Genomic DNA, 12,657 nt, shown 5'->3' on the forward strand with positions numbered 1-12,657 from the left:
TTTCCACATCTTCATTCTTTCATTTAACATTAGTCAATCCTCATTTTTCCCCACAAAGGAAAAGGTGGGAAATGCACTGAACTTTGAATCTAGGAAACCGTTGTTAAAGACAAGAAGGAAGGGAATCTTGGGCTTCCAGTATTTGAAATTCTTTGGGTTTGTTTTCACTTGCATTTCACTGTTTTAGTAAAATCTCTTCAAAAAATGAATCAGAAATCCCAAGTCATCTGTGAAGAATAGGAACAGTTTTGTTAGTTTTCTTATTACTAGGCTGTATTTTTGGTAGTGTGGACTTTTGTTTGTGTGGCCTAATGTGTAATGTGACAGTAACACACATTTTGCTGTCAGGTTATTTAATGTCATACACATGGTTTCATCTGTCTTTTCAGCAGAGAGTAAAGATCTGAAGAAATCCCAGATGATGGCTTCTGATGCCAGTCATATGCTGGAAGCAGCTTTGGAGCAGATGGATGACATCATTGCAGGTACAATAATCCTTTATTTTACTCCATACTATTTTGAGATTTAACTATGCCTGGTTTACTTTTTCATGATTATTCACAATTTATCAAGTTCACTATTAACACTCTGGTTTGACAGCTATGTGCAGAAAAGTGGAAGTAAAATAAAGGAAGAAACCCCACAATTTCCTCTCAGACATGTGAATATTGGAGAGAGATTTACTTTAATGATATACAGTAACTTCAACACATCCTCAGCCATGTGATAACATTCCACATTTTATATGTTAGTTTTTTATTTCAATGTGTCTTTAAACAAAGTTTTCACCATGTCTTCTGGTTAGCTGGATAATATATAGCTGCATTTTAAAAACACATGCACATATAGATGTATAAAAATGTGTGTATACATAAAAATGTACGTAATTTTTATTTATGATGTATTTATTTTAATTAGCTTGCTTATTAATCATTGTCATGGCCTATCTCTTTGTTGACATTTATATCCAGAAGTGGAGCTGTGAATTGTTTTTTACACAGCTGTCCACTAGAAAGGCATATGATGCAAGAGAGAATGTGCTGTCTTTTGGTGCTCTCATGGCAAGGCAATTAAAAGATTTTCTCTCCCCATTACAGCATCCCAGAAGAGCAGTTAATTTCTGTGGTTAGGCCTCGGTAGCCTTGGGGTTTGTGCTCACACACCGTTCAGTAGGAGCTCCTAAAAGGAGTGTCAGGGTAGGGCCATGATCTCACCTGTGCACAATGGGAAAGAATTCACCGAAGCTTTAAAAATCTAAACAGTGACACCCAAGCTGAGCCTTCTTCCCTGGTGATGAAGACAGTGATATCAGCCTCTTGTTGCTGCAGTTGTGCTGCTTCTTGATCTTCTTCCTGCTCTTTCAGTGAAGCTTTCTATCCAGAGACTAATATGGAGCTTTAGACGTCACCGTAAGACTAGCCCTGACTGCCTAAGAAAATCACTTTTTTTTCCCTAGGTTTCACACTAGAAAAACAGTTGAGGTCAGAAGACTTCTTTGGTGGGTTTATTTTTAATATTCTTTTTCTTTTCCGCGCTCCTTTTCCAGATTGTTTATGCCATGCCATTTCAGGGTTTAATCTTGATAAAGAAGGAATAGAATTAAATTTTTCCAGGCTTTCAAGCAACATCACTTTTATCCCCACCACTTAGCTATCATGATGGTGGAGAACAGTGATACAGAGAAGCAAAGCAAATGCAGGAAGAACTGTTCTGTGGAAATCAGCTGATCACAGCTGTTCTGTGGTGGGGACCAAGCTCCAAAGCAAAAAGATTCAGGCATGCCAGGGATGCACTGAGTTTGTTCCACAGTGCATGGGAAGGTCATGAGCAGATTGGCAGCATCTTCAAGAGAGTTGACTTTGTGACTTTACATTACTTATATTTTCAGTCTAACGTCTGCTGATACACATTATAACATTGAAAACAGGCTTATATAAAGATATGTAATGGGAGAAGAAACAAAATATTTCCAAGACGTTGCATCTGCCAAGTCTCATCAATGTTAATTGAATGCTTCCCATATGATTTCTTATTTATATCTACCTGTGCTAACGAAGAAACATACTGCTTTATTCCTTTACTTAGTAAAAACTCAATTGTTTGGAAAGGTTGTTTACCTTATTTGTTTCTTTATTATTTTCCTTCACTAGGAATAGATAAGACTTTTTAAGACAGGGTAGGTCTGTTGTCATTCTCCTCTAGCTAATGTTCTGTGTGTTCCAGAACTGTTTCTTGAATATTCTGTTATGGATGAAGGACCAAGTATATCTACTGGAGTCTATACTTGGATACAGTTATTATCCCAATTTGTCTGAAATTGAGGGACAGAATGATTATTCAAGTTTGATTCTCCCCTAATTCAATCCACTAAGCTTCTGTATGCAATTTGGGCAGGGACTGGAAAACAGGAATGTTTTCTTGTCCTGCATGGTGAGAGAAAAAATAAGGTAGAGAATCCCTTTGAAAGGATGACTGTAAGACTGTACTGAAACAAACCAGAATTGAGATATCTTCAAATATTGGAAAAATCATCTGCACAAATGTAGCCACCCTTAGAGTTGACTGGAAACAGCAAAAAATCAACTGTTAAGAGCTTGTGCTGTTTCAGTTCACTGTATCCAGATTCTGTGGACATCTCCAGGAGTCAAAGACCAGGGTTAAGCTTCATGACTGATGTAAACTTAGGTTGCTGATGAAAAAGACGTTTCCTTTGGAATGAAGCATGAGTGGGTACTAGAAGAGCTACTCTCTTCTCTAGGCTCAGAAGCTTTGTCTTTAGGCATAAAATTAGTGTTAATACCATTTTAAAGAAGTGAGACGTCCAGAGCTGTATATCTAACTTTGCCTAACTTTTGAAGCTCGAGTATATGTGTATATATACGCATGCAAAGCCAGCATCCTCTCTGTTTAATGAGAAAACAGCCCTCATTTCTTTTATTCACTTTATTATCATTAAAATGCTAGATTGTGGCCTTGTCCTTTAAGGCAACAACAGGGTATGCAAATATCTAATACAAGTATTTATGGATTTGCACTTTTAGCCTTCTAACTCTGCAAGTCCTATCCCTTGCTCCAAGGGGTAACATCTCTCACTTGTGATTCTGATTCAGCCAGCCAAGAAGAGCCACTGCAGCCTGAGCTCCTTCTCAGGGCCACACAAAATGTATTAGTGCTTAGACTGCATGAGGGGAGGATTGGAAGGCAAGATGAGCAAATTGAATTTCGCTGGGCCTGATCAAATTTGACAGATAGGTCAGTGTTCCCAAGTCTTTTATGCTTGGGTACATCTGCACCGATAACCCGCCCTCATAGCTATATAAATTAGGCACGCTAAATGATTAGCCTTATTTGACTGAAATAGCAAAAAGGGCTAATGTGATTGTCAATGAACATCACTTGTCCATTAGCTGGGATGACTTGCACTCCAAACAGAGGCTTCCTCTGAAGAAAGCACCATATATCAGGGTCTGTCTACCCATTCTTTATTGAAGGTGCATGACTTGAGTATTGCTTCCCTCTGAGCTTTAACCAAGTCATTACTTCTTTTATTCAGCTCGTACCCATTTATTAAAATGTGTTTCTTTGCAGGACTGTAGATTTTGCTTATTTTTCTTTGCAATATGTCCTATTAATACAGTTTTTATTTTACAATTATTTTCTATCAAACTCCTTCTCTCCACTATCAATTTGTAAATCCATTATTTCCCTTTGTGATTAGTGACCGTTAATTTTAAGGTCCAAAAACTCCTCTCACAATATAGTCTGCTGCAGCTTCAGAGTCTCTTCAAATTCACCAAGTCATCAGTGTAATTATTAAGTTTCCTTTTAACCAGAGCTCTTGCAATTATTGCTTACTGGAAAATAATGAGAAAGTTAAATGTGTTATCACATGGGTCTGTACTAATATTTCAGTATTAGCACTGAAAGATTAAAAGGTAAATACAATTTAAAAACTGTACAAGAAGTTGCCTGAGGAATATTCATGTTTGAATTCCTTTCTCTTGAGGTGGCAGAATGTTGATGTTCAGTTCATGGCTTTGGCTGCTCTGTTACAAACCCAACCACTTCCCACAGTCTTGCTGAAAAAGGGGCCTCCAGAGGAAATTGTACTTAAGAGATAAACAAGTTTATAGTTCAAGTTTAAAATATTTTCCCCATGGGATCTACTGGCCAGAATTTGAAGGAGGACCTGTTTGTGGGGATTACTAAATCACCTCTAATAAGTGATTAGAACTTGGATTCTAAATGCAGGAATGCACAAAAAAAATATACTGACACTCATTTGAATCCCTTTGAATGAATTTTAGGTTTTGTGGAATAAGGTTTTCACTGAGTTCCTACATAAATAAAAGGAAATCAAAACATTTCCTGGTGACCTCATCCTTTACCCCTGAATAGCCATATGTATTCACAGGATCTATTCAGTCTCGCAGCACTTTCACTGAAGAAGATGAACACCTCTGTGCTTCATGAGGGATTGAAATTGTCCAGACCAAAGAGCACTGAATCCTATTTTTTGTGGTATGTGTTGGGGAGGTGCTGGTAGGTCTTATTTGAGATACATGCTGGGTGACATGCAGCTGATGGGCACAGTTGTGACTGTGTAGAATGACTAGAAAATAGCTTCTATTTTTTTCCTTTCAGCTTCTACACTTCCAGATGGCTTTATATTTTTATCACTTATCTCCTATTCAAGGTTTATATTTTTATCACTTTTCTCCTATTCAAGGTTCACAATACTTTCAAATTCAAAATTTGGTTTCTATGGTGAAGCTGTATAATTTTTATAGTTTTAAAAGGAATCGTCATAGAATTTCACTTCAGAGCACTGGACTGACTGTAGTTAAAGTAATCATGAGAAAAAAACAATTTAAATACTAAGCAATTTCTTTCATTGTAGATCAGAGTAATTAAACAACAGTTGAAGTGGTTTTCTTGCATTCTCTAAATAAATTTCAACTGTGTTAAAAGGCTATGCTTCAGTTATGATTAGTGTATTTGCTTTTTATTTTCTCATATTTTTCAATCAATATTTTAGGCTTTTTTTTCTGAACAAAAGAAATAATATATCTAGAGCACTTGTTTATCTTGTTACTGCTATCCATTAAGTAAGGTGAGCATTTGTGAAGTTTTTAACCATTAACTACAGTGTGTTTAGGCATAGATATTATAGCAATAGAGATAGGAAATTACATAGAAAATTACTTGAAATTAGATCTTTGATAGAGAAATATATAACTTCTTGTCATAACAGTTCCAGAAAATTATGTGTCAAGAATGATGAGGGTGTAAGAGGAAGGGAAAGACAAAAATTGTATGTGACCTCTAACCATCCAGGATATGAAAGAGGGAAATATAAAAGCTTAATGCAAATATTTATGGTTTATAACTTGTGGGGTTTTATTTTATAACACTTAAAACTTGTTTTGAGTGCTGATATTTATCTTCAGATATTTGACTTCAGAAAGGCCAATTACTTAAATTCTTAGATGTTAACAATAACAGATTCATAACAACTAAAAATATTTTAAAGCTTTAAACATATAGCAGTTCAATGTCTTTCTATTTACTTAATTCCTGGTTTTTTGTGTCAGCTCTCTGTGGCCTTGCTTTTAAGTTTGTTAAAAACACCTAAGACATGACCTCTCCAAGTACACACATTTGAATAACCATTACAGCCATTTGCTACTATAACCATCTATTTCTTATGTCTTTTACACGTGCTGTGGCCTTCGAGTTAAGATCATGCAGAAGTGTCCAGTTTTGATCTGTGCTCTAGAAGCATGTGAAAATCAGGGCACTTCGCATGCTGATTTGTGCAGATGCAGCACTGGCCACTGATTCCTTCCCCAGGGTTGCCAGAGCAACCTGACCTTTGGAATTTCCTCAATTTTGACTGCTTAACCTTGCAAGAGGTCATTGCAGCTGTTTGGGCTACTGTCCCCAAACATGCTTCCCCTTCTCACTTTCTCACAGGTCGTGGGGCTCTGAGCACATGATTGAAACTCTAAATCTTGTTGGTAGGACTGATGGATTCCCTCTGTAAACAGGACAGTACTATGGAATTATGGAGCTGAAAGCACCACAACTTCTTTCCTATAAATACTTAATGAACTCCTACAAAAATAGGTGTTTAAAATTGTTTTTTGTTACACAAAAATGGTCCTTTGAAGGTCCAGGACAAACTGATTTACTGATCTGTTTGTTCTTTGACTTCCCTTGCATGTGGTTTTTGTCTTTCCAGAAAAACAACCTTAGAAGTATTCTTGAAAATGACAATTAAAACTAATTCAAAACGGAAAAGTTTTTACAGTTTAAATATGCTACTTTAAATTCTTAATTTCTGACAATAGTTTTTTAGTCTAAACCAGCAAAAATACTGTCATGTCCTAGACCCAAAACTGCAGTAATGCACTGCTTTTATGTAAAGTAAACTCCATACATCACAGCTGTTTATATTGGGTTTTGAGGAAGGACTGAAAAGAAACAGAAATGTAAATAGCTGCAGACACAACGTGTGGCAAAGAAAGGCAGTTAAATCATGATGGCCATAACCCCATGGGATTGAAAATCTGAGACACAAAGGTCCTTTTGTAGTTTGTATGATGTGATCTGTTTTTCAGTACATGAGTGAGTCAGTTGTTTAACAGGCAAGTGAGCAGATTTCTAAGATTTAAATTTAAAGAAGTTTGATATAATTAAATTCAAAATAGTATCCTGTCCACTTCTTATTTCATTATTAAGGCAATGAAATTGATTTGAGAGTATTTTTTAAAATGAAAACAGTGTAATCTTAATGAAACAAGTTTCCTTTATTTCCTCACAAACTGAATACTCTTACTGCTGCTTATTACAAACAATAATAGATTTTGTACTGAAAACACTGTTTTACTTAGACTTCCAGTTTCACTGGCCCTAGATACACTTCTCTTTCATGTGTCATTAAAAAAAAAAAAAAAAGAAAATTTTTGCAAGTATTTTTTATTATTTTATAATATGCTGATCCTGTTTTTCCTGTGCAATGGAGACTCAGCCTCCAACCTCCATCACAGCTGCATAACCAATCCTCCTTTTTATTCACCAGGCTGTTTAGCTTGTGTTTCTGGATAGGAGAGGTCTTTTTGTTGTAGCTGTCTGTGCAGTCTGTAAATGTGCTGCACATCGCAGCTCAGCGTCTAGAAGCATGTAGGAAAAAGGTCTGAGTAATTACACCCATAATTTGCATAAGAAATTATAGACAGTTCTTGAAAATTGTCTGAAAGATTCCACGAGTGATTGTAAGGAGAGCTCAGCTGAAAATCATCTGAGCTGCATGAAGCTCTCATCTGAATGTGGTCATTAGTGTTTCTAGGCTTGGAAATTTTTTCCTAGGGCTTCCTGCTAATCCAGCTTAATAGTTACTTTTCCCTGTAGTTAAAGATCTAAAAGCAGAGATTTGAGGAGAAGTTAATATCAGCTGTAATTCAAAACACACCATTTGTGATGTATTCTGCATTACAGTATGAGAAGAAAGGATTGTGTGAGCTCCCTCTTTGCTCATTTTACAGGAGGCTTAGGAACGAGGAGGTTGAAATATGTCCTGTCCAGACCTTACAGCTAGTTTACATAAATTCACATTTTCAAGGCTGTCTTCATGAGAAAAAAGAAAATTGCGCTTCAAAGAAAATTACACTTTGTAGTCTTGAAGGAGAGAGGAAGAACTTGGACAACCTATATGCTCACTGAGTATAAATTCAGGTAAAAAATGTGTCCTTTAGCAGTGTAATCATTGACTGAAAGGCCAGAGTAAATGTATGTTTAGGACTTGATTCTAACCACTGTTGGTCAGGTGTCAAAATTGTTACTGTTGAATATTTCAGCTTTATAGAAGGTTATCCTTACCCAGCATAGATGTAGTTTTTGGGTTTTGTTGTGGGGGTTTTGTTGTTTTTTGCTGGTTTCTGATCTGAAGGAGCCAGCAGTTTTAGAAAAATTGCTTTTTAACCACTGATGTCTCAGTTGTGCATTACCAGGACATTTTTTTTTTTAAACTCAGACAGTTTGAGAGTGAAAAAAATGAGATGAAAAGGATGAATGCAGGAGATCAGAAGTTAAGAAGCAAGGGAAAGTGAGAGATCAGACATAATATCTACTGCTAAGAGAGATGGAAGTTGTGTGATGGATGAATATATACAACAGAAGCCAAGGAGAGGGGATTTTCAAACTGGCAAAGCTTTCTGCCTCTTTCTTTACTTCTGCTTAGTAACTTATTTTTGCAAGCTACCGGCAGTGCTGTTTTCTGAATAGGTTATGTATTTGCCCAAAAGGAATGTTTCTTTGAAGCCACTCAGCTAATTGCAAGGAATTCTGAAAGAAAAATGTGCTTGCACGGTCAGGGTGTAAGAAATATGTAACTTGAAAGTTGTTTTCCTTGGTTTATTACTTATTTTATTCTTTCTACCTGCATGTGCAGCTACATTTAACTTCCCTCACCCACTGACTCTTTGGTGAGGCCAGAAGTGAGCTACTTGGAATGTCTTAGTTTCAACACTTTCTCCCTTTCTTTTTCCTGCCTCTCTAAAGTGAACATTTATGATGATTAACTGTGTTCTAGTAGTACACTAGGAAACCATGGTGTTATTATATAAACACCATGACAAAAGATTCCACTGTGTCCTGTTTACCCCTGGAAAAAGAAGTGAGGTACAGGGAGACTGTGACTTGCTCAAGAAATGAGTCCTTTTGCAAGAGTTCAAAACTGCCCTCATTTTTCCTGAGTATTGATAAAATTCTGGGGTTTGAACTGCATTCTTTCACACATATAAAGAGCTGTTAATGGTAGAGAACGCTGGTAACAAATAATGTTCTCTTCACTCTGTGGCATTTTTTTTTCCTATTAATCTGCAAGAACATCCAAGTTCTTACTGTCTGGAGTTAAAACTTCATGTACTTTGCAGCACGATGATGTAAATGTTTAAAGCAATTCAAAGAAATACAATTATTTACTCCTACGCACTTCTGTTTTTCAGGGTGTGTTCTTGTCCTTCTGATGAGCAATGCAATCCTACCAAATGTGAAACTACATGGAAAGCAAATAAGAGAAGCAAGCCTGTGATTCATTTGAATTTTAGCAGTAAATCAGGAAGTTTTCTCAATTAAAATGCTGAGTTGAGCTCTGTATTTCTATTTTCTGTACCTAGTACAAAGTGCATTATTTGCTGCATTTAGAGGAGTTCTCCATTTTCCATTTCAGCTAGGAGAATAAGAAGTATTACAATAGCAATGCATAGCAAAGCAATTTTAAATTTCATATTTTGCAAAATGTGAGGATGCTCAGACTTCTGCCAGTCTGAACTGTCACTTGAAGAGCCTGGGATAATTCAAGGCTGCATATGGAGTATACCGAGTCTCAGGAAATCACAGAATTCCTAGGGAGAAAATAAATTTAGCAGATAATTTTCAAAGACCCCATGAAGGTTTTGGTTCCTTTCATAACTAACATGTAAACTATGTTAAACACAGAAGTAAAAAGAGTAATAGTAAGGAGATTATTATAATTATTATAATCCCTTTGTGTATATCACAGAATTCCTGGCTCTGCCTGTGTTCCAGCACCTTAGCATTTTTTATTCTTCATAGAATTGAGTTTCTTAAGGGTGACAGTTCTTTCACTTGCCTAGATTAAAGAGTATGTGCATATGTTGTTTTCCTTGGTGTTTTGGTAGAGGCAAATCAAGTAAGGCACACTGAAATGTCTGAGTATTCACTGACACTGAATTTTCCTACAGAATTTAAATTATTTTCTGTAGAAGGCAGATGTTGCCAGGAATGTTGTAGTCATGATAATGTAAGGAGGGAGGCAAGATGTGATACACAGTGAGTCATTTGGGCTGGTGAACAAAGATGTTGCCAATACTGTCCCACAGAAAGTGACAGTGGTACATTAGATGTAGGTGTATATTAGACTATATAAACTATTTACCTAGTGCAATTAACTGAACTCCTGAACAACTGTGTAAAATTATATTTAGCTTGGCTTTTTTTTCACACCTGGTTGTGGGCCTGAAAGTTTATGTGGTTTTGTTTGGATTGTGTGGAATTTTGTTTGTTTGTTTTTCCCTTGTCTATAAATAAGAAGTATTCGTACAAATAACATGAAGAAAACTAGCAGAATTCTCCCTTCAGTTATTCCCATTCCATAGATATTTTAAATTGTCAGTTCATTGAAGGGGTAGCTACCAAAGCTGATTATGAAATAGCTTTGAATCCTGTCTGCTTTTCTAGTGTGAAAATTGCTTGCTAAGCAAAAAAAAAAAATTACTGTAGATTTTTCCAAAGGAAAGACTGGGAAATGGTACAAAAACCAAAGAAACCACAGTTTTCCAAAAGAAAGAGTGAGAAATGGCACAATAACTAAGGACACCACATCTTTAGAGGTGGCCCTAGTGCTCCTTAAGTCAATTCCATATATTAGCTTGTGTGTGCATCTCTCAGAAAGTAAGTAATAAGCCACTCTGGCTGAATGAAAAGACGTAATTGGTTATATGATCCAAATGGCTCTTACACAATTTGGAAATCTGCTATTTTTAGTTTCTAGAGTTCAATATTAAATCTGCATTAGGAGATACATAAACAGAAACAAGCTGGCCTGAGTAGCTGAGAGCATAGAAATACATAAGAAAATATCCTTGAGTGCTGAGAGTACACAGCAAGGCAGTCAGTTGATCCTCCCCTCAAAAGGAAGTAATTCAGGAAGCCAAGGTTAATTTACGGGGTGAGGTTGTCTCGTGTGGCAGCCTCTGGAGCACCGGATATTGAAGAAACTTTATCTTGGACATGGCCTTAGCCAGAAATTAAGATGAGATCTTGCACCTGAGGTATTAAAATAAACTCATAAGCAGCGGAAGTCAACAGGATCAAACGGAATATTCTGAGTCTGAAAAGAGATTAAGGCAAGGTGAAATGCTCTAGTAGTGAAAATGAGTGTTGCTTTAAAAAAAAAAAAAAAAAGTCCTGCTACAGGGCCTTGCAAAATTTCTAGGGATGGCTTTTCAGTATTTAAAACAGTCAGAGAAGAAAAACGTATGCATTGTATGGTAGAATTCAAGCCACACATTTTTTTGCAAAGACTTGACAGAACACTTTCTGTCATTAAAAGTCATTGAAGGAAAACTGGTTAATATTATCTGAATCCTCCCATAAGCTTTGAGTAAAGCAAACTATTCAAAAAAATGAGACCAAGTATTATCTTTGTTCAAAAACTGATTGACATGGGGAATTATATTAGCGTTAAATGATCAATTAGCAGTTTGGTTAAAAGCTAGTCTAGGTGCAGAAGGCATTTCAGTGTCCTAGGACCCACGGTGTTGGTGTATTCATGAGCTGTGTTCAGGCAGAAGTTGTGTATCAGGCTACATGTAAAATGAAACATTGGGTTCAAACATAGTTTGCAGTGCCCACATCATGGTAGATAAATGACCACAGCAGGCAAACGAACACTGATTAATAAAAAGTACTGTGCATTCAGGAAGAAAATTTGAATTCCTTATACATTTGTACATCACATTAGATACATCTGCTCAGGGAGAAAATAAACTTAGCAGATAATTTTCAAAGACCCCATGAAGGTTTTGGTTCCTTTCATAACTAACATGTAAACTATGTTAAACACAGAAGTAAAAAGAGTAATAGTAAGGAGATTATTATAATTATAATTATAATTATTATAATCCCTTTGTGTATGTCAATTAGGTAGTCTTCTAATGAATACTATAGGCTATGTGGATCCAGTACAATGTGAATGATCAAAACAAAAAAAATCCCCCATTAAGTCAAGTAAAGGGGGAAATTGTGGTTGTTTATGCCAGAGAGAACATGAATGAAGACATGTGTACAATCTATTATGAACATGAGGCAATGAATTGTAAATAAAAACTTTAAAAAGTAGAGCAAATAGAACTTTTCCACCTGACTGGTTCTTAAAGGAACAAAGGGATGTTAAATGAAATCAAGGTCTGAAATTCAGGACCGACAAAAGATAGTTTATGTTAGTGTACATGACACTGAAACACAAAAAGTTTTGACAAGTTAAGACAAAAAGTTTTACTTTTTGGGTTTTTTTAAGACTTTAGAATTTGTATTATTTATAATCCTTCCAAAAGTGAGATATGGTTTCTACTGTGCTTCTTGTTGTTGAGAAAATGATATTGGTGCTGGAGGGCTGGCAGGAGGGAGGCAGTGCAACTTAGAGAGCTTTCTGTAATTTCTAGAGCTAGAAAAGTTTCATTTGACCTTTTTACTGCTAACTTTTTGGGGGATTGTTCTCCGTGGGAGAGTTCTAAACATGCTCACAGTCATTTATATTTTTTTAGATCTGGTAACATGATCTATTTTGATCCAAGTTTCTTGTCAAAGGGCTGCGTCAGTCGTTCTTACATTGCTAAACACTGTGCTGTCTGGAGACTTCTAACGATGTAGCTGAGAAGTTAGTGACATCTCATGGTAACTGGGGAAAATTACAGGTGATCTGGGGTGAGATTTCGGGATTTATGGTTTAACAGATGTTGCAGATGTGTTCTAGGTCAATTTTTGTTTGTTTGTTTTGCTAGCGCATACTTCTTGAATTTAATTATCCAGTGTTACTGATTTATCTAGAGACTGATTCAAGTATTTCTAAGC

The 12,657-nt window shown here is 36.2% G+C and overlaps 1 protein-coding gene across 1 annotated transcript in view; it reads left to right on the top strand.

Moving 5' to 3' along the window:
• Positions 1-12,657, top strand: part of PPFIBP2 (PPFIB scaffold protein 2) — a 77,525-nt gene that overhangs the window by 2,846 nt on the left and 62,022 nt on the right. The window contains exon 2 of the mRNA XM_085063061.1: positions 395-485. Within this exon, the coding sequence (XP_084919187.1) occupies positions 419-485 (67 nt within the window). The 5' untranslated portion in view covers positions 395-418. The remainder of the gene's footprint in view (positions 1-394; positions 486-12,657) is intronic.

This window comes from Lichenostomus cassidix, chromosome 5 (assembly GCF_008360975.1).
Source record: "Lichenostomus cassidix isolate B80296 chromosome 5, HeHo_3.0, whole genome shotgun sequence".
NCBI lineage: Eukaryota > Metazoa > Chordata > Aves > Passeriformes > Meliphagidae > Lichenostomus > Lichenostomus cassidix.